The 19,618-nt window shown below is 46.3% G+C and overlaps 1 protein-coding gene across 2 annotated transcripts in view; it reads left to right on the top strand.

Moving 5' to 3' along the window:
* LOC111979812 (zinc finger SWIM domain-containing protein 5) overlaps positions 1-16,914 on the top strand; it is a 45,774-nt gene extending 28,860 nt beyond the window's left edge. The window contains exons 2-13 of one of the 2 annotated variants that reach the window (XM_024010525.3): positions 2,809-3,165; positions 4,351-4,499; positions 4,607-4,757; positions 6,250-6,375; positions 6,701-6,877; positions 7,276-7,422; positions 7,563-7,700; positions 8,914-9,171; positions 9,872-10,007; positions 10,927-11,084; positions 11,199-11,362; positions 11,502-16,914. In XM_024010525.3, coding sequence (XP_023866293.1) covers positions 2,809-3,165; positions 4,351-4,499; positions 4,607-4,757; positions 6,250-6,375; positions 6,701-6,877; positions 7,276-7,422; positions 7,563-7,700; positions 8,914-9,171; positions 9,872-10,007; positions 10,927-11,084; positions 11,199-11,362; positions 11,502-12,446 — 2,906 coding nt within the window. In that variant the 3' untranslated portion in view covers positions 12,447-16,914. Of the gene's footprint in view, positions 1-2,808; positions 3,166-4,350; positions 4,500-4,606; positions 4,758-6,249; positions 6,427-6,700; positions 6,878-7,275; positions 7,423-7,562; positions 7,701-8,913; positions 9,172-9,871; positions 10,008-10,926; positions 11,085-11,198; positions 11,363-11,501 lie in introns of both variants that reach the window. The other variant, XM_024010524.3, reaches the window with a different exon arrangement.
* The last annotated feature ends 2,704 nt before the right edge of the window (positions 16,915-19,618 follow it).

Raw genomic sequence — 19,618 nt, 5'->3', positions numbered from 1 at the left:
ATGGTACAAACTAATGGGGCGGATTTAGTAAAGTTCAGTCTCTAGCGTCTCTGCGCGGCATGGCATTTCCTCTGCGCGACAGCCATGGAGGAAGTGCGTGGCCGCGCACACGCGCAGTTTAGAGGTACTGTTGGTGGTCAGGCCTTGTTCTTTCGAGTTAGGGACACATCTTGATATATTGTAAAACCGATACATGGCTCTTGTGCAGCTGCCAAAGACGCAGCAGTACTCTACATATGTGTTTCAATTTACAAGATCACTTTTTTTTCTGTAAACAACCTTTCAGTGCAGCGGTTCTTCCCTCTCTGTAGACTGGGGGTTAGATCCCTTTGAGATATCCTCAGAGGTGTATGGCAGAAGGCTTCTCCCTGGTACTGAGTGTACATGTCCTCTGTCATCGGATTAGTGGAACGGTAAAGATGGAGGCATTATGAGCGGCATCATGTACAGTGTACATCTTCGCTTTCCATTGGGGAGTTAGTGTTAGAGGAAGGATGGTATCGTCATCTACAGTGTGTGCCCGTGTTACCACCTCTCTCCGATTTAGAACACATTAGTCACCTCCTCTGTGTCGTCCACTTTATTGGCTCACTGTTACATCACACAGCGCTAGCTGCCATAGAGGAACATGGTGGTGAGCAGTAACAGAGTTGACAAACCTCTGTTTTTTCCACTTTGGATTGTTTCATAAATTGCTACATTTATTAGATAGGGTTATGGCATACCTACTTTCTGTAAGTTTGCTGTGAAATCACTCCCTGGAAAACAGTGCCAAGTGTGAGTGGACTATCCTGGCTAAATACATCAAATGACATGATCTGCCTGTTGAACAACCACAACCTGATAACATATTACATATACAGGATAAGGATTATTACAGAAACTATAATTCTCCATTTGTGTCTACTGACTGTTCTTCAAGTCATTTTTTATATATTTTTTATTATTAATCTGTGGAAATTGTTCCCAAGTAGGCCTTGTGCATAGTTTTATGGTTTAATTTTGCAGTCATTGTTTTTTGTTTGACATACATTTTAAAGTGAAGAATCTGAGTCTCAGCATCACTCTGTTACCGTGTAATGACCCTTAACCCACATCTTACTAGTTTGTTCCCTTGTTTCTGTCATATTAATATACAGTACCAGTTTTACAAGACTGCCTTGGAAATAGACCAAGACCGTACTTGTACAGTACAAGATCTGATGACTGAATGGAAGAAAAATGGGCGCAGTAAACACAAAAGTCCGCCATTTTCTCCACAAGGTTTCCATGCATCCTTGTCTTTCACCAAATTCACTTTGAACTCTGCATTGTGCTGCAAGTCATTTGCAACACATAGGGGTAGCCCCTCTCCTTTTCTTTTATCAAAAGGAAAACAGACATCACCATAAACTCTCCTTAATCAGATGGGCCTGTGGTTTTGTCTCAGCCTGAAAGGGTTTGGCAGTAAATTGGACATTGACCACCCCCCCAAGAAAAAGAGAACTGGGGAAGAGGGGGGGCTTGTTTCTCAGAAGAGCTCATCTGGAAAAGGCTTTTGTGGGATTTGGCAAGACACCGGCAGGCTTTACTCCCCTGTCTCACTAGTCTAACCCTAGAATTAATTGTGTATTTGTGAGCTTGTGTGTGAGAGTGAACTTGCTTGTGAGCTTGCGTGTGGGAGTGAGCTTGCGTGTGGGAGTGAGCATGCGTGTGGGAGTGAGCATGCGTGTGGGAGTGAGCTTGCGTGTGGGTGTTAGGCATTCCAGGTCTATTACAGTTCACCAGACAGGTTGGTGTTTATTAGGTTAGCCTTGGTTAGCTGAGCTCTCTACATTGAAGGTTTGTAGGTTGGGCTTTTTATATACCACTCTATGGGGTGTAGTGTACCTATGTCCAGTGTGTACTATGGGTAGCCAGGGGTCAGGTCCTACAACCCTTTATTCACATTCAATCTGCTATCATGGGTCACCTGGCATCTAGCCATTAGTCATGCAGCCATGGAGCATAGAAATGAAATAAATAGAATGTGTTTAAGTTCAGGGAGCAGGCCTGGTTGCTATGGTTTGGTGGGGTACTGTGATATAGTAATTTAGTTCTGTTCTCCCAGCCCCTTCTCTGAGCCTCCCTCCAGCATTAATAATTTACCAGTCAAAGTGAGCTGCCAGACTTTCTATCAGACAAACACACCCCTTTACCATTCCTCTTGCTGCATGCGCTCTCTCCTCTCCCCACCCTTTGCCCCTCAACAACCGACTGACTGACTTCCAAAACCTCAAATATGCCAGAACCTCGCAAGCAGGCAGGAGCATTTCCTGTGAAGAAACTGTTTCATGTGGTCCAGACGTATTTAACTAGTATCCACTTTTTCCTTCACTATCTTATCTACTCCTTTTGTATTACACATCTTATCAGCTAACTAAACTACAAACGTGGTTTATATGAGCTGTAGCCTGCCCTCAGTTTTATTATTTTAAGACCATGTACTACGTGGCTTGAACTTCTAGCTTCCCTTGAACTGATTATGATACTGCTAGCTCAATCCCAGAGTGCTTTGGGGGTAGATTACCTTTTTTTATTTTGCAAACTGGTGCTCTCTTTGTAAAGGTTAACTTAATCACATGTTAGTTTGCAGGATTCTTTGTGTGTACATTGCCAGAATGTTTTGACAACCCCTTCATTACTTATGTGACTTGTGACTTTTAGAGTGCTGAGTCCCAACTATTCTTCAGCTGAATGTACTGCTAAAGGGGAAGATGTGAAATCACAGCAGTAATTTCAATGTTGATTAAGTTTGCTGACACCGGTCTTCTCTCTCTGTCTCTCCAGGTTTCCACCTCAGTGGCACAGTCACGGAGCCCGCCTCCCAGTCGGAGCCCGAGGTCACCCACAAGGTGGCCATCAGCTTCGACCGCTGCAAGATCACCTCGGTCACCTGCGGCTGCGGCAACCGAGACATCTTCTACTGCGCCCACGTGGTGGCCCTGTCCCTGTACCGCATCAGGAAGCCAGAGCAGGTCAAGCTGCGGCTGCCCATCTCAGAGACCCTGTTCCAGATGAACAGAGACCAGCTACAGAAGCTGGTCCAGTACCTCATCACAGCACACCACACAGAGGTGCTGCCCACTGCCCAGAAACTAGCCGACGAGATCCTCTCGTCCAACTCTGAGATCAACCAGGTCCATGGTAAGAAAGACACACAACACCAAGACTTCAGTTGTTGGACATAACGTAAGTTCCCCATGTTCACATAAAGTGTGCATTTGGTGAACAGTTGATTCATGTTAAGCACAGGAATTTAGACAGAACAACAAGGTTTTACAGTCTATACCTGCCACCTGATGACCAGGTATTGTGCTTTACCCAGAGCCTCTGCTAGTCCCTTACATTCCTTAGTTTCTACCCCAATCTTCCTCTGGTGGGCTTGAAGAGCAAGGTGTGATGTCTAGGCAGAGTCCTGACAGAGTACTGATTGCGGTACCAAAGCAGCAGCCAGAACTCGGAGGCATCAAACAACTTGTTTGATGCCAGAGTCTCCCGGCCTGCTGGTGCTTTCAATTTCTGAAAGTAGAAAAGAAAGTCAGACATCAGCGTTCTAACGTTTCTAACTGCTTGGCACCAGAGCAGGCATGAACAGCCCCCAGTTATCCCTCTAGTCTGGAAAACAGAGTTTGCATCTTAAATGGCACCCTAGTCCCTATATAGCGCACTACGTTTGACCAGGGCCCATACTCTGTGCAAAAGTAGTACACTATATACGAAATAGGGTGCAGTTTGGGATGAATACAGGGGAACTCTGCAGCTTGTTATCTGTCCACATCACTATCAAAATATTTATCCACCCCAGCCTCTTAACAAGGAAGTCCATCACCCAGTCTCCTGCTGTTTGCTGTCGGTGTGTTGAAGTGGGAGCCCCCTTGACAATGAAGAAGCAGGATTTGATTGAGGGTTTGATTGTGGAATGTGAACGTTCGGATACAACAGTGACTTGGCAGGACTTCAGTTGGTTCTACTGGGTGTTGGTGCTACCTAAATGATGCCTACCTGGGTTTACCTACCTGGGGTTTACCTACCTGGGGTTTACATACCTGGGGTTTACATACCTGGGGTTTACATACCTGGGGTTTACATACGTGGGGTTTACATACCTGGGGTTTACATACCTGGGGTCACACATTGTTTAAGTTTTTTAGCTGTTTGCTTAATTAGAAAAATATTCAAGGAACAAACTTATTTTATTATATGAGGTTAGATTCGAGGTGTGTCTGACAGTGATTATTGATATAAGACATGTTTTGGGGCCTGCTAGCTTTAGTTGTGGTTTTAATTCATCCTTGGTCTGACATTGTCTCTTTCTGTTTGTGTTCCCAGGGGCCCCGGACCCCACGGCAGGGGCCAGCATTGATGACGACAACTGCTGGCACCTGGATGAGGAGCAGGTCAGGGAGCAGGTCAAACTGTTCCTGTCCCAGGGAGGGTACTATGGCTCCGGGAAGCAGCTCAACTCCATGTTCGCCAAGGTACATACGTCTGTCCTGTCTGTCCTGTCTGTCTCTGCATACATGAATATTCAGTATCAAAATCCATCCCGGATGACTTACTGTATATTAATTCATGTTTTCTGTAGGTGCGAGAAATGCTGCGGATGCGTGACTCTAACGGTGCCAGGATGTTGACCCTGATCACGGAACAGTTCATGGCCGACCCTCGCCTCTCTCTGTGGCGGCAGCAGGGGACTGGCATGACGGACAAGTGTCGGCAGCTATGGGACGAACTGGGTAAGTCCCTCTCACTTCCTTAAATGTACAGTGTAAAGCTCCAATTTGCACAGAACAAATCAAATCAAATTTTATTTGTCACATGCGCCGAATACGCATAGTAGACCTTACAGTAAAATGCTTACTTACAAGCCCTTAACCAACAATGCCGTTTTAAGAAAAATATGTGTAAAAATAAAAGTAACAAAATAATTAAACAGCAGCAGTAAAATAACAATAACGAGGCTATATACAGGGGGGTACCGGTACAGAGTCAATGTGTGGGGGCACTGGTTAGTCGGGGTAATATGAGGTAACACAGATGATTATGAGTTGCTATTAGCGCATATGTTGTGGATTATAATGCGCTGCAGAAGGCTATAAATGCATACATAATGCATTATGAAGAGGGTATTGATAGGAAGTGTTTCTGACCAACTGTCTCATTGCTGCTTGGATGTTATTGATTTGGGCCAGTTGAAAAAAATATGCCCTTGTCCAAAGTAGTGTGTGTCGTTTGCAGTTGGTCAGTTGGTTAGGTAGCAGGTAGTAAAGGTACATCTGAAAAACCTTTCGGCTCAAAGAGCAATTCCAAACGGAATGTGGCCTCACCACTTCAGTCAGCACAGCTATGTAACTGTTACCTAACTGGAAAGCCACCATGATACATGTGATGTGAGGTATCTCTCTCGCCCCATGCATGCTGCCATAGCAGTGGATCAGCCAGTGCTGGAGTCAGTGAGTGTGATTGTGCAGCAGTCCAGCAGTGCATACATCGGGGTCAAGCACTCACCTCTATTGGGATTGCATGAAAAGGGCCGGGATCAATGGGGTTTTCAACCTCCCCGGTATTGATCGGAGCATTTAAAGGGGTCGATGACTGCAGATCCTGAGGTGGTTCATTGGAGAGCAACAGCAGAGCAGAGAGGTTTGCTGTGCCTCTCTCCCTCTTCAGGGACACACAACAGAACAGCAGAACCCTGGCTCAGGGGTAATGTTTAGTTACCGGGGAGCGACAGGACAGGGCTCTCTGATTGGCTAGGACTGCCACAGGATGATCACCAAAGCGGCCAATCAAAGGTGTTATTGTTGGGGGGGTGCTTTAAAGCAACCGTGCTGTACTCTAGTAAGCTGTTAGTACCAGAAGCTGTCCGTGTGGTCAGCAGTGAGCTAACAAAGTGCTCTGAAATGAGGGTTTAAAGGTAGTGAGAAGGAGGGGGTGAATACTGGTAATTTGTTACCTTTATGATAGGAAGGAATGTGAGGGGTAAACTAGTTCAGTTCCCTTCCCTGAGTCTATGCTACTAAGGATCTGTCTAACGTCCCAGTGCCTTTGTTTTAAAGATGTGACTTTAATACAGTCCAACCCGGACCACAACATACACTGTTAACTTTTATGACCCGTTCACAATATTACCATAGAAGAACATGATCTTTCTATGGACCCTCTCCTCCACACCTAAATAGTCAAACGTTATTGGTTATTCCGCCCTTGACCTTTGTCCTTCCCCAGGTGCCCTGTGGGTGTGCATCGTGCTGAACCCGCACTGTAAGAGCGAGGAGAAGAGCGGCTGGCTTAAGCAGCTGAAGAAGTGGGGCGACATGGACATCTGTCCCCTGGAGGACGGCAACTACGGCAGTGAGTTGCCCAACATTACCAACGCTCTACCACAGAGCAACTTCGCCCAGGGTCAGTCGCAGTCTGGAGTCACATACATATAGAATGCACATATATAATATACACACACTGGGCCTGTAAACGGTCACTAGAATGCATTTTATTTCCCAAACCATGATTCTGATACAGTGGTGAAGGATGATTGTAGTTATCGTAGTAATCCTGAGTATATTGTACTCAAAGTACTCATCGATAGATCTCCATTGCTGAGTGTTACTATACAGTATGTCCTATGGACTGAGGTCTAACTTTCCCCTTCCGTCCCTCTCTGTGTGTCCCCCTCCAGACTCCCTGGCCCGGCCCAGACGGACAGTGTTCACGCGGGCCATGGAGGCCTGTGATCTCCACTGGCAGGACAGCCACCTGCAGAGGATCATCAGCTGTGACTACTACATGTCCCCAGCCTACCAGAGAGAGGGAGAGAGTCTCCTCTTCAACCCCCAGGGCCTGCCTCTATGGCTAGGTGAGAATGAAATGGCCTGCTCAGTACACACTCTCAGCACTAGATATTATATTATATTAATTCAAGATGGTATCGGAAGGCCATCTCAGTATATTTATTAACACCACGTACACAGATGCATATACGGACGCACACACGCTGGCCCAGCTCCTGGCAGGAGTTAAAGCCACGATGGTGGTGTGTTTTCCTATCTGTAACACCACTACTTTTTTTGTGTCATAAGCCTCCTTTAATTCCACTTCCACTGAATCCTGGAGCTGGAGTAAACAGCTTCTGGGGGAAGATTTGTCCTCATTCTGCACAACTTAAGCCTGGATAGAGGGAGTGGGTGTCTTCTGCTGAGACTGCCGGCATGGGTGTGGTGTTGCTGAGCCACTGTCATGTGACTTGTGTTGTAGATCACGTCCCCACAGCGTGTGCGCGGGTCGATGCCCTGCGTTCCCATGGTTACCCCCGCGAGGCGCTGCGGTTGGGCGTGGCCATCATCAACACCCTCCGGCTGCAGCAGCACCGCCAGCTGGACATCTACAAGCACCAGAAGAAAGGTAGTGCCCCCTGTGTTTTTCCTGGTTATGTGACCTGATGAGGGAAAAACTCTGAGCCCAACGTACCAGAATGACTACGTTAGATTTTTTATACAGTGTTTGATCTTGTTGTAACCCTGTTGTGTTCCTGTGTGTGTCAGAGCTGCTTCAGAGGGGGACAACCAGCACTACTAACCTGGAGGGCTGGGTGGGACACCCCCTGGATCCCATCGGCTGTCTGTTCACCACCCTCACTGAGACCTGCCGGGTGGAGGACGACAACGCTATGGACACTGGAGGTATGCTTCTGGCCAAGCCCTGTCTAGGCAACATTTACAGTCCTCGTCAATCAAACTGGTAAAAATGAGGTCAGTCCAATAACCACAGCTGATCAAGGCCATCCCCTGGTAAAGTCACCCATATAGAACAGTCCCATACAATTTGGCAGAGGCCAAGGCAACTAGCACCGATTTCACTCTTAACCCCCCACAGTGGTGGAACATGAATAAAATCAATCACCATTTGCATTCCATACGTCCTTTAGCCCAGCCAAACAGAGATCAGGAATTTGGTACCGCCTATACTGACAAACCTACAGGGAGGCATTGTGTGCTGGAACAATACTGGCGAGTGGTACGGTGAGGGGGCTAGAGAGAGAGACAGAGGGAGTGTGTGTTAGAGAGACACAGAGAGAGAGGGAGAGTGTGTGGATTATAATTTATAGGGTCATCTTCAGTCCTTTGTTTGACTCTGGTGAGCAGCTGGAAACATCTGGTAGGGGGGCAGGGTTTAACTTGAATTCTGACCAATCAGGGGTCTTTACATATCAGAACCAACAACAGCAGCTGCAGCTGGCCAGAAGAGCCAGAGCCATAACAGTGGGAAGAGGAAAACACGGAGGCTATCATGGTTACAGTATGAGAACAAACCCGGGCAGCAAAGGGATTCCACATGGTTAAATCCACCTTGGAGCTGATCTCACACATGCCAAAAAGCCTAGAAGCCCAAGGCTTACATCCAATGGACGTTCCATTGGAGAAGAGATGTTGTTTGATCCAGCGGCATGATTGGAGAATCCTGATATCCCCCCCTCCCCCCGTAATAAACAGGATTTTTGTAGAGAGGGAGGAATAATTTGCCAGGGGGATTTAAGTGTGAGCCTCCCGTGGGTTGGGTCTGAGTCCTTGTCAGCAGATGTTAGTGTTTTTCCGGGACCTCAGGGACACCTCTCTCTCTCTGGTGCTGCCTGGCATCCACAGCTGCCTGTGTGGGAGACTGGGAGCTAGAGAGAGAGGCTCCTGTCTGTGTCAGCTGCTCTCCATACCCAGCACCTTTCAGCCCCCCCCCCCNAAAATAAACTAGGCAGCCATTTTGGATTATTGTTAGCATCTAGCAATATCTCATAATCCTGCTCGACCGCCATTGCAAACCGTTTGAATAAAAGTTTAATAAAGTAGAATGGAATCTCACTTCCATGACCATCCCTGTAAACTAAAAACCTCTCTTCGTCAGACTCTGGAGAGCACAAGCCACCGGTGTACCACCACGTGCCTGTGTGGGGTTGCCCAGATGGTGGGGAGTCCTACCTGGCGCTGGCCCTGGAGGTGGCGCTGATGGGCATGGGGCAGCAGAGGGTGATGCCCGAGGGCCTCTATGCCCAGGACAAGGTGTGTCGGAACGAGGAGCAGATTGTGGCCAAGCTGCAGGAGATGGAGCTGGATGATCTGCTTGTCCAGACACTGAGGAAACAGGCTATACTCCTACTGGAAGGTATTAAGACTAGTTTCATTTTATTATTGTCCTCTGCTCATCTCATTTCATCCTCTATCTCTTTTCTGTTCCCTTCAATCTCCCTCTCTCTTTGTCTCACTTATCCTCCCTCACTCTCCTGTTCTATTCTTTCACCCTCCGTCTCCCTCTCTCTATCTGCCCTGCTTGCTGCCTCTCCTTCCTCCCCTTCTCCCTTCCTCTTTTCCTCTCACACTATCTCTTTAGCTCTCCTATCCCATCCCTCTCTCCCACCTGGCTCCCCTCCACAGATCCTGCCTCGCAACACTCAGCTGAAAATGGATCTCAACCCTGGCCTTTGCCACCACGTCTATCCCCTTCCTTCCCTTTCCACATGCTAGCTATGCTATAGCCCACCCCCATCTTGGGTTTTGAGGAACGTTAGCTGTGTAACCCTAGAGCAGACATCTGTCTTGCTGCTAGGGAAGAGAGATTTTGTTCATGCCCAATGGGCAGTGAGTGTGTGGTTTCCGGTTTGCTCTCGCCCCCATCAGGTTGAGAGAGGTATAACCTCATATTGCTGTTATTCACTGCTCTACCTTCATGTTTTGTTTAAACCGGTAGACTTTGACTATTCACCAAGAAACGGAGCCAAATCAGAAAGGGAAGATTCCCTGTTCAGGTGTGTGTATGTAGCTGGACAATTCTGATGTATTGTGTCTGTCCGTCCGTCTCTGTTCAGGAGGTCCCTTCAGTGGCCTTGGTGATGTCATCCACAGGGAGAGTGTTCCCATGCACACCTTTGCCAAGTACCTGTTCTCAGCCCTGCTGCCCCACGACGCAGACCTGGCCTACAAACTAGCATTGAAGGCCATGAGGTGAGATCCCAAAAAACCTTCTATCATGTATTCCAAAAACAGAACATATGAATCCTGAAGGTTGAAGGTACTGTAAGTTGTAAAATAATATTGAATTGAATATAATTTTACAACATTCAGGATTTTATCACATTTTACGATCAAAATAGTGTGATCCTCCTACCTTGCTGCCACAGTGTGTGTCTGAGAAAAGTCTCTATTTGTACCTTGTTTTGAAGGATGAATCCCTATGACTGGATAATCCCCATTTGCCTTGCAGAGCCATTATCCCACTGAGGCTCCTCAGGGTCCCGGCTAACACACAATCAATAACACGGCTTAGAGCTGCACACACACGGTGCATATGTAGACTTCGTGAGCAGAGAACTCTAATGCAGCTATACAGCCTTGAGATTGGATGAGCCAGCGTTAATCTGAGGATGATACCTATAATCATGCTGTAGACCAGGGATGGGCAACTATGATGGGGGTGGGGGCCACAACAAAACTGAAGTCATCATGGGGGGGTTCAGTGCCTCGCGGGTCTGCGTACCCACATCCATACACACACATGCAGTCAGAGCCAGCCCTAACCTTTTGGTGGGCATAAAGTGAAATGTTGATAGCTGACTAGACTCATTTATTCAATAATTWAAAAAAAATGCTATCTGGCATGGGCTAATTAATGACTGTCAGTGACTGAGATAACAAGAGAAAAACTGCTGATGCACAATCAAATTGTTTATTCTACTATTCTAACTCAACGGTAAGTTGAGACCCTGACTGAGTTCCTAAAAAAACTCAGTCGGGGTTGATCCGTGGGCCTACGAAAGGGGTGCGGGCCACCAGTTGCCCATTTTGAATAGAAAACATTTTCTTAGTAGTCATAACTCATCTAATCACTGTCTCTCTTCTCTCACTGTCTGTCTGTACCCTCTAGGCTCCCTGTGTTAGAATCAATGGCGCCCTCGGGAGACTTGGGTCACCCCCACCATGGCATCAGCATCGTGCCCAGCCGATATCCCCGCTGGTTCACCCTGGGCCACCTGGAGTCTCAGCAGTGTGAACTGGCCTCTACCATGCTCACCGCAGCCAAAGGTCAGCTCTACTTACATACACACAGACATGCCCCTCTCCACCACTACAGAACACCACATACAAACTGTTGGATGAGAAATGTTTTGGGATCTAATGTTGTGTTTGTACCTCCAGGAGATATGTTGAGATTGCGGACGGTGCTGGAGGCCATCCAGAAGAACATCCACTCCTCCTCCCTCATCTTCAAACTGGCCCAGGATGCCTTCAAGATCGCCACTCCGGCTGACAACCCCCCAGACATCACCCTGCTCAATGTAGCTCTGGAACTGGGCTTGCAGGTACTGTGGGATAGCTAGTAGGGGGTGGGGGGTGCATGTGCGCAGGGATGTCTTGGATGAAATGTGCTGGTGGGTAAGTGTTGAATTGCTGTGCGGTCTGTCTTTTCTAACATTCCTCAATGCGTGTCTCTCTCTGCAGGTGATGAGGATGACCCTCTCCACTCTGAACTGGAGACGCAGGGAGATGGTGCGCTGGCTGGTCACCTGTGCCACAGAGGTGGGTCTGCGAGCGCTGGTGAGCATCCTCCAGAGCTGGTACACCCTGTTCACCCCCACCGAGGCCACCAGCATCGTAGCAGCTACTGTCATGTCCCACAACACCATCCTGCGCCTCAGCCTGGACTACCCCCAGAGAGAGGAGCTGGCWAGCTGCGCCCGGACSCTGGCCCTGCAGTGTKCCATGAAGGACCCCCAGAACTGTGCCCTCTCGGCCCTCACGCTCTGCGAGAAGGACCACATCGCYTTCGAGACGGCCTACCAGATCGTCATCGATGCCGCCTCCACAGGCATGACGTACTCTCAGCTGTTCACCATCGCCCGCTACATGGAGCACCGCGGCTACCCGCTCCGAGCCTTCAAGCTGGCCTCGCTGGCCATGACCCACCTCAACCTGGCCTACAACCAGGACACCCACCCGGCCATCAACGACGTGCTCTGGGCCTGCGCCCTGTCCCACTCGCTGGGCAAGAACGAGCTGGCCGCCATCATCCCCCTGGTGGTGAAGAGCGTGCACTGCGCCACCGTGCTCTCGGACATCCTGCGCCGCTGCACCATGACGGCCCCGGGCCTGGCCGGTATCCCCGGGCGACGGAACTCTGGGAAGCTCATGTCCACGGACAAGGCTCCGCTCCGGCAGCTGCTGGACGCCACTATCAGCGCCTACATCAACACCACCCACTCCCGGCTCACTCACATCAGCCCCAGGCACTACGGAGAGTTCATAGAGTTTCTTAGTAAGGCCAGAGAGACCTTCCTACTGGCCCAGGACGGACACATCCAGTTTGCCCAGTTTATAGACAACCTCAAACAGATCTACAAGGGCAAGAAGAAACTCATGATGTTGGTACGGGAACGCTTCGGCTGAACCCCAACAGGACAGGCAATATAGGGATCTGCTTTTAGTACTACTTACTCATTTATTTAAGTTTTCATACATTTTCTCTTTTTTTGTCATTCTTGTGGCAAATTCTGTATGTCTGTTTTTGTTTTTGTCTTTTTATTTTCTCGTGGGCAACAACCACTGTTTATTTTAGTATGATAAAGATTGTGATGATGATGATGATAAAATCGTTGAGGTGGCACATAATGAAAAACCAAATGATGCATGGGGTGTTTTGAGCCAGGGAATGTCTGCTGTGGGGAGTTACTAGTGGGTTTTGAAGGAGAGAGAACTTGTCATTCCAAAAACCAGAGATGTGGACTTATTCACGTGACTTGGACTTGAGTACTACTCTAGTCACAAATTTTGCGACTTGAGACTTGACAAAAAGAAAAAACACTTGCCACTCGACTTCGACTGGAACGTCTATGACTCGTGACTTAACTTAGACTTCAACTGTATGACTGGAGAGACTAGATTCGTCATCTCACCCACTATGTTAGGCTATCTGTCCTTTATATCGGAGTGCTGCAGGTTCTGTGCGTTCTGTGTCTTGACCAATCAGATTCACAGAAATCACAGGTTGCGCAGGCCGGGCACAAAGCACTTCCTCTAGCAAAGCTCGCGCCGCTCCGCTGTCCTCCGATATTTATTTAGCAAACGTGACAACACAACACTCCTGACATACACAAGCAAGAACTCTTCACAGAAATGTTGCAGCAGCCTACACCTAAAATGTATGGGAAGAAAATGAGTCTGATCAACTAGGCTACTGATAACAAGCGCAGCTGCATAGGCTACAGCCAATGCGCCCTGTCCCCCTTTGTCCTCTGGCCAGGGTAAACGAAGTGGTTATGTTATGTAGCCTATGTATAGCCTGTTAATTTATGTTCAGAGAAAATGTGAATGTGATCAAATTTGGTTTAGGCTATATTCAAACTTGGGCTGGCTGGCTAGACTACCTTGACCTTTTCAATCCAAAATTATTAACTGAAATGAATCAAACAACAAAATACTGATTACATAAATATACTGAGTGAGTTACTTTTTAATTACAGTTGCTTAGGCCTATACGATGCAAACCTGCATAAAGCAAGCTCAGCCCTGTGAGTTCTATTGTCCAATTGCAGTGGTTGTGTCTGTGTAAAGGAACGTTGTAAAATCGAATTAATATTAACAAGTACAAGGTTTCTGCAGTTTGACAGGGTTTTCATCCTCCCTAGGGCCAGGAGTTTTTCCAGAAATGTTAAAACCGTGTGACCTGTTTAGAACATATCTGTATACCTAGGTGGCAGTTAGCCTAGTGGTTAAGCGCGTTGGGCCATAAACTGAAAGGTCATTGGTTCGAATCCCTGAGCTGACTAGGTGAAAAATCTGTTGATGTGCCCTTCAGCAAGGCACTTAACCCTAATTGCTCTGATGGTCTGATAAATGACAGAAATGGTCCCACTTCCATATGAATACCTTTTTACAACTACTAATTAATCACTTTCAGACACTGTCAGGGTCCTGATTTATACCTGGTTAGATTACCAGATTAGGAAAAGCTCCAGGCCCCAGGGAAAATAATTTGCCCCACCACTCTGGGACCTGTGGTGCGCCTCTGCATCAGGGCCTCATAGGTCCCCAAAATCATTGCATGTGGGTCCAAAATCACTGATGCATTGCAGTTGCAATGAAATTGGGATAAACCACTTAATAATTGATTTAAAGACTCAAAACCCAAAATTAGGGACCTGAGCTGTGGAACTTGCCCATTATTATTTGTGACTTGATTCAAAGGTTAAGACTTGAGACTTGCTTAGGACTTGTGACTTGGTTCCATCTCTGCCAAAAACACTGAAGCACATACTGTCCTACCTCGATCGTATTCCAAGGACCAGCTTTAAACTTTCCCTGTTAAAAGGCCTCGTTTCAAGGCATTATGTTTGGAGGAGGTGGATTGCTGAACTTAGATGTGTATCCCACGGCCCAGTGCCCTAAATCTACCAGATTCATCAGGCACATACAGAGTCCTCAGACTTGACCAAGCCTCTCACCCTCTCCCACATGTATTCTCCTCCTTCCTTGGGTGTAGCCTGATCGATTTGTCTGGTATCTTGTATTATTTCTAGCGAAGGTACCTTTCAAAAAGAGTGAAGCGTACAGAGAGAGAGCCGTGTTGCTTCAGATTGGTATTTGGATTAGATCACGGCGAGATTGATTGACTGGCCTTGTTGCCTGAGAACGATACTGCCACTGTGGATCTTAGACTGTGAGGTGGAGTGCCTGGTGTTGTCAGGATTTGGGGTTGTAACATACATGTTGAAATACCATTGCTGAAAAACATCTTGTATCTTTCATAGCAAAACGTGTATGAACGTGTACTTTTAAACAACATGCGTTGGTGTAGCCAGTTGGTGTTTAGTATTCCACATACAACCCTAACTATAAGTATCAACGTCTCAGACCCTGTGGGAAAGTGTTTTTGATATGGCAGTGACCGCTTGAAATTTTGCAGTAGTTCTATTGTTATACAAGCAATTGACACATTTCATGTACTCAACACCATTCTGTCTGCTTGAGCAATTATTTATCGATCATTAAAATAATCTGTGTGTGAATGAATACTATTAATACAGACATAGACAGCATATAATTATATTTAATATACAAAAATAGGAATATTAGACAGAAGACACATTTTGAGGCTATGAAAACCGTTCCATGTCAGCTTCCACATTCCATTGTTGCCACCTCTACCAAGCTCGGCAGGTGGCCTGGGGCCGCAGATGCACTGTCTGTCTGGAGCTGGGGTTTGAAGTAATATGGTAAAGAAAGGATGACGAAAAACAAAATAAAAGAGACGAGATGCTTAACTCAGTTCTCAGGGAATCACTTCAAAAAACAAAAAAGTAGTAGCATAAGCATTTAAGATATTGTAAATATAAAAGTGTCAATTCAGAAAATTGTAAAGTTATAATTATTTATGATAACTGTATGTTTTAGTTTTTTGGGATACTTGAATTTGTTGTGGGCTGGGAATGTGATGACAGTTAGACGAAAAGACTTCAAGACATTTCTCAGGTGCTCCTGTGTACATTTTTTTGAATTTTTGTTTAAATGTTTTATTTGTATGTTTTGTTTAGTTTTTGCAACGTGTTTTCTAAGAGGAAGCATGTCATTTCTAAATTTGGGGGGAAAAAGAAGGCATACCATTGTGTACAGAAAGCAACCTGACTATGCAGAAACCACTTGATGGTTTGGTCCCCTTCTCCGGAGTCACCCAGACGAATGTCTGAGGGGGGCTAGCCACTATCCTAGAGGGGACAGACAAGGCACGACACGGCATGTTTGTATTTGTACCGAGCCTGCACATGCTGCAAATTGGGACAGACTTTGCCTTTGACCGATCAATGTACGATTACTTYCTTTGGACTTAAGCCTTTAGTGTCTTCTCAAAGTACCCGTGTCAGCGCTTGACATGGTAACGAGAGTTTAAGGAGAACAATGGTCCAAAATAAATGAAAATAAAAACCCTGCATGCCCCACGCAAAATAAGGAACTGGCAGATAATATGAATGGGGGAGTTTGTTTTGCCAACCCCTATCGTCCTCCCTTGTATTTCTTCATGCTTTTAAGCCTATTCAGTTCCCTTCACCTGACGACCATGGCCATGCTCTTAACCATTCTCTACAACCCCTACGGAGCAGCTGAGTTATTCTGCTCCTTCCTTCCATCCATCGCCGGTCTTTATTCCTTCTCTTTTAAAAAGATTTTGTTAACTTCCTCCCAAACGTTAGTCACAGGATTCAGTAAGACTGCAGCACTGCCTGTACCAGTGCCATATGCACCACGACATAACACCTGCTTTCCAAACCAACCTACCAACCTACGGCAGTCTCCTCTGTTTTGTCATTCACTAGCTGCCACAAATATTAACCACTACTTGAATCTGAGATTTGTGAGTTACAACGAGTGGACAAAACAAGATTGCAGTTTAATGTAAACCTGTCTGTTATATACACACGTCAAACAACAAGCATTTTCTGTCGCTGAAGTAGTTGGTTCTACGGCATTGCAAAAAAAGTGGGGGGGGGAAACTCCTCTGGCTTTTCATTTCTCTCTCCCATACTCTGTGTCTGTGTTAACTGTACCAGTGTTTTCACCTGTCCCTAGAATTTAGAAGGAAATAATAATCGCTGGTAGAGCTTGTTCACTAGTTCATCTACTGTTTGATTTTGATTTAAGGGAAAGTGTTTGTTGCCTCTTTGTGCTACTGATTAATAAAAAAAAGGTATCCAGTATTTGTTGCCACAAAAGTATAGTTCATCAACACTTTTTGTTTGTGCAACCTCTTGAGCAAATGTCTTTCAAACAAAAATGTATTACTATTTATGTAACGCTACTACCATTTTATATCATTTGTGTTGGAATCTCAGTGCTTTTCTATGAATAAAGTGTGAAACACGTATATTGACTCCTGCTACTTTCTGAAAACTGGCTTCTCTCAGATGTTGCTCAATTAGTATATCAATAATACATAAGAAGGGAACACTTCAGGTAGGTTATACAATTATCCAATTAGTAATGCCACACATGTAGTTTAACAGACTTTACAACAACACTGTTCTGAGAAGGGATCAGATACAATTATCACTGTTTAAGTGTAGCTCTGATTTCTCCTCTAAGACACTTTCTCAGCTCATTGCAATTCTCATTCATTAGGGAATTCACAGAGCTAAACCTGTGAATCAGGTCATAAAGAATCCTAAGTGTGTATGTGAGAGACAGGCAGCACATCTCCAGCCCAGATTGATTGCCTCCGTAAATGAGCTTATTAATTATCGCAGCAGACGGCTCACAACTGTCTGATTCACATTCTATTCTCAATATAACACCCCAACACTACCACAATCTGTTCAATTACTGCACCTCACCCCCCTCCTACATATGGAATAGGACTGACTGTGAATTCCWTAAATCCCTTTTAGGTTGATCTGGACTGATATTGAACGTGTTGACTGACCGGTTCGTATAGCTCTACTGTTAACCTAACGATCTATTCTAGAGGATTGTGTTTTTTTCTCCTCTGGCTTTCTGCTGCTGTAGGAGCCAATCTGTTACACTGTAAACACCATGCAGACCAAACTACACAGCTTCTCCCCTGCATTATCCAGGGGGGAGTGCTTCACAGATGGGCTCCGTCGTTGTGTTTTGGACAGGGAGCACAGAGTAGGTTCACTCTTGAGAGAAGCAGCCAGAGAGCGAGAGAAAGAGAGCGGCTGCCTTGCCTGGCAGGCCAGCACAGCAGAGTGGATGAAATGTGGAGCGGATGGGCCCGGCTCCATTGGGGAGTATTTGTGTTCCTGTAGAGGGGGCTGATTTAGCTGAAGTGGCATGTAGGGAAGAGACAGATGAGTAATTGGCTTCCCCACCTTGCTGTGTGGTTACTGCTGAGGCTGTCAGCTGGGGGAGAGAGAGCAGGCATTGAGGTGAGACGAACACTGGACTGCACAGACAGAGCACCAGATTGCTTATGTGGTCCTGAAGGCAGGTGCTTCGTTCGAACAATAGGGCTGAGCTGTATGTTCATTAGTAGACAATTGGTCGACCCCAGCAAGGACCGACAGGGTGAGGAAATTGCCCCGGTGGTCAACTCCACCTCCAAATATGCACAAAATCATGCCCTGAGAGCACTCTGTGTACCAACTGGTTGGCAGTTGTCTGTTAAAAAGTTATCTCTCTGCACCTTGGATGGCAGGTTGTGCTGTCAGCGTTATCTCGTTCTTCAGGGAGCTGATTTGGAGAGCTTTGTTCTGCCACTCTGACTTCCCAGAATCCCTCAGTAATTTGGGTGTGTGAGGAGCTGGGCAGGGAGGGTTGGTGGGGTGAGGAAAGGATTGGGGGGAGTTTGGTGAAGAGCTAACAGAAAGGGGGGAGGAACTGCAATAGCCCTATGATTCCATCCATTCCAAACTATTCTTTGCATCATTTTGGATTGGATTGAATTCTATAATGAGAAATGCTGGGGTGTGGGGGGAGATCCCTGTGGTCTCAGCTGTGGAAAGGGAATGAGGGTTACCTAGTCAGTTGTTCAACTGAATTCATTCAACTGAAATGTGTCTTCCGAACAATAGAGATGATGGTGATGGATGAGTCAAGGCTGGAGCACAGGGAGTTAGGCTCCCTCTGATAGTGGAGATGGATTACACAGACACATCTACCTCCATGTACTGATAATGTGACTGGAGCAAACAGCACATATACACTCTGACCTATTTCGGGCTTTCTGGTCTCTAAAGCTAGGGTGACTGACTGACAAGCATATTTTTTTCATCATCCACTTTGTGTAATGGCACGATTCAAACAGTGTGGATCTATTAAAATCAAATCGAATTGTATTTGTCATCGAATACAACAGGTGTAGACTTTACTTACGAGCCCTTTCCCAACAATGCAGAGTTAAAAAGTAAGAAAAATATATTTTTTTTAAACGAAATACTAACACAATAAAAACAATAACGAGGCTATATACAAGAGGTACCGAGTCAATGTGCAGCGGTACGAGTTAGTTGAGGTAATTCAGAATGTAAATGTTGGTAGAGGAAAAAGTTTCTAGGCAATGAGGATATATAATAAACAGACTAACAGCAGCGTATGTGAAGAGTGAAAGTGTGTGTGTTTTGTGTGAGTGATTGTAGTGTGCGTTGGAGTATCAGTCCAGTGAGTATGCAGAGTGGATGCAACAACAAAAAAAGGGTGTCAATGCAAATAGTCCGGGTAGCCATTTGAGAACTGTTCAGCATTCTTCTGACTTGGGAGTAGAAGCTGTTCAGGAGCCTTTTGGTCCCAGACTTGGCGCTCCGGTACCGCTTGTCCTGCGGTAGCAGAGAGAACAGTCTATGACTTGGGTGACTGGAATCTCTGACAATTTTTAGGGCCTTCCTCTGACACTGCTTGGTATATTACGCGTTAGTCTACCGTTTACAAGGCAGTGACCTTGACACAATGAAGTGTACATGTCAGTGGCTTTTCAAAAGCACTAGTCCCAAGATGGAATACACAGGGCAGTGCAGACAGCGTCACCATCACATTGCATTGCCACAAAATATTGTCTTCACTTTTTCTACAGCGGCTACAGTAACATTGGTGCCAGCCTGCGACTCCTCACTTAT

Source organism: Salvelinus sp. IW2-2015, linkage group LG19 (assembly GCF_002910315.2).
Source record: "Salvelinus sp. IW2-2015 linkage group LG19, ASM291031v2, whole genome shotgun sequence".
In the NCBI taxonomy this organism is placed as follows: domain Eukaryota; kingdom Metazoa; phylum Chordata; class Actinopteri; order Salmoniformes; family Salmonidae; genus Salvelinus; species Salvelinus sp. IW2-2015.
This window is presented reverse-complemented; position numbering and strand designations above follow the sequence as displayed.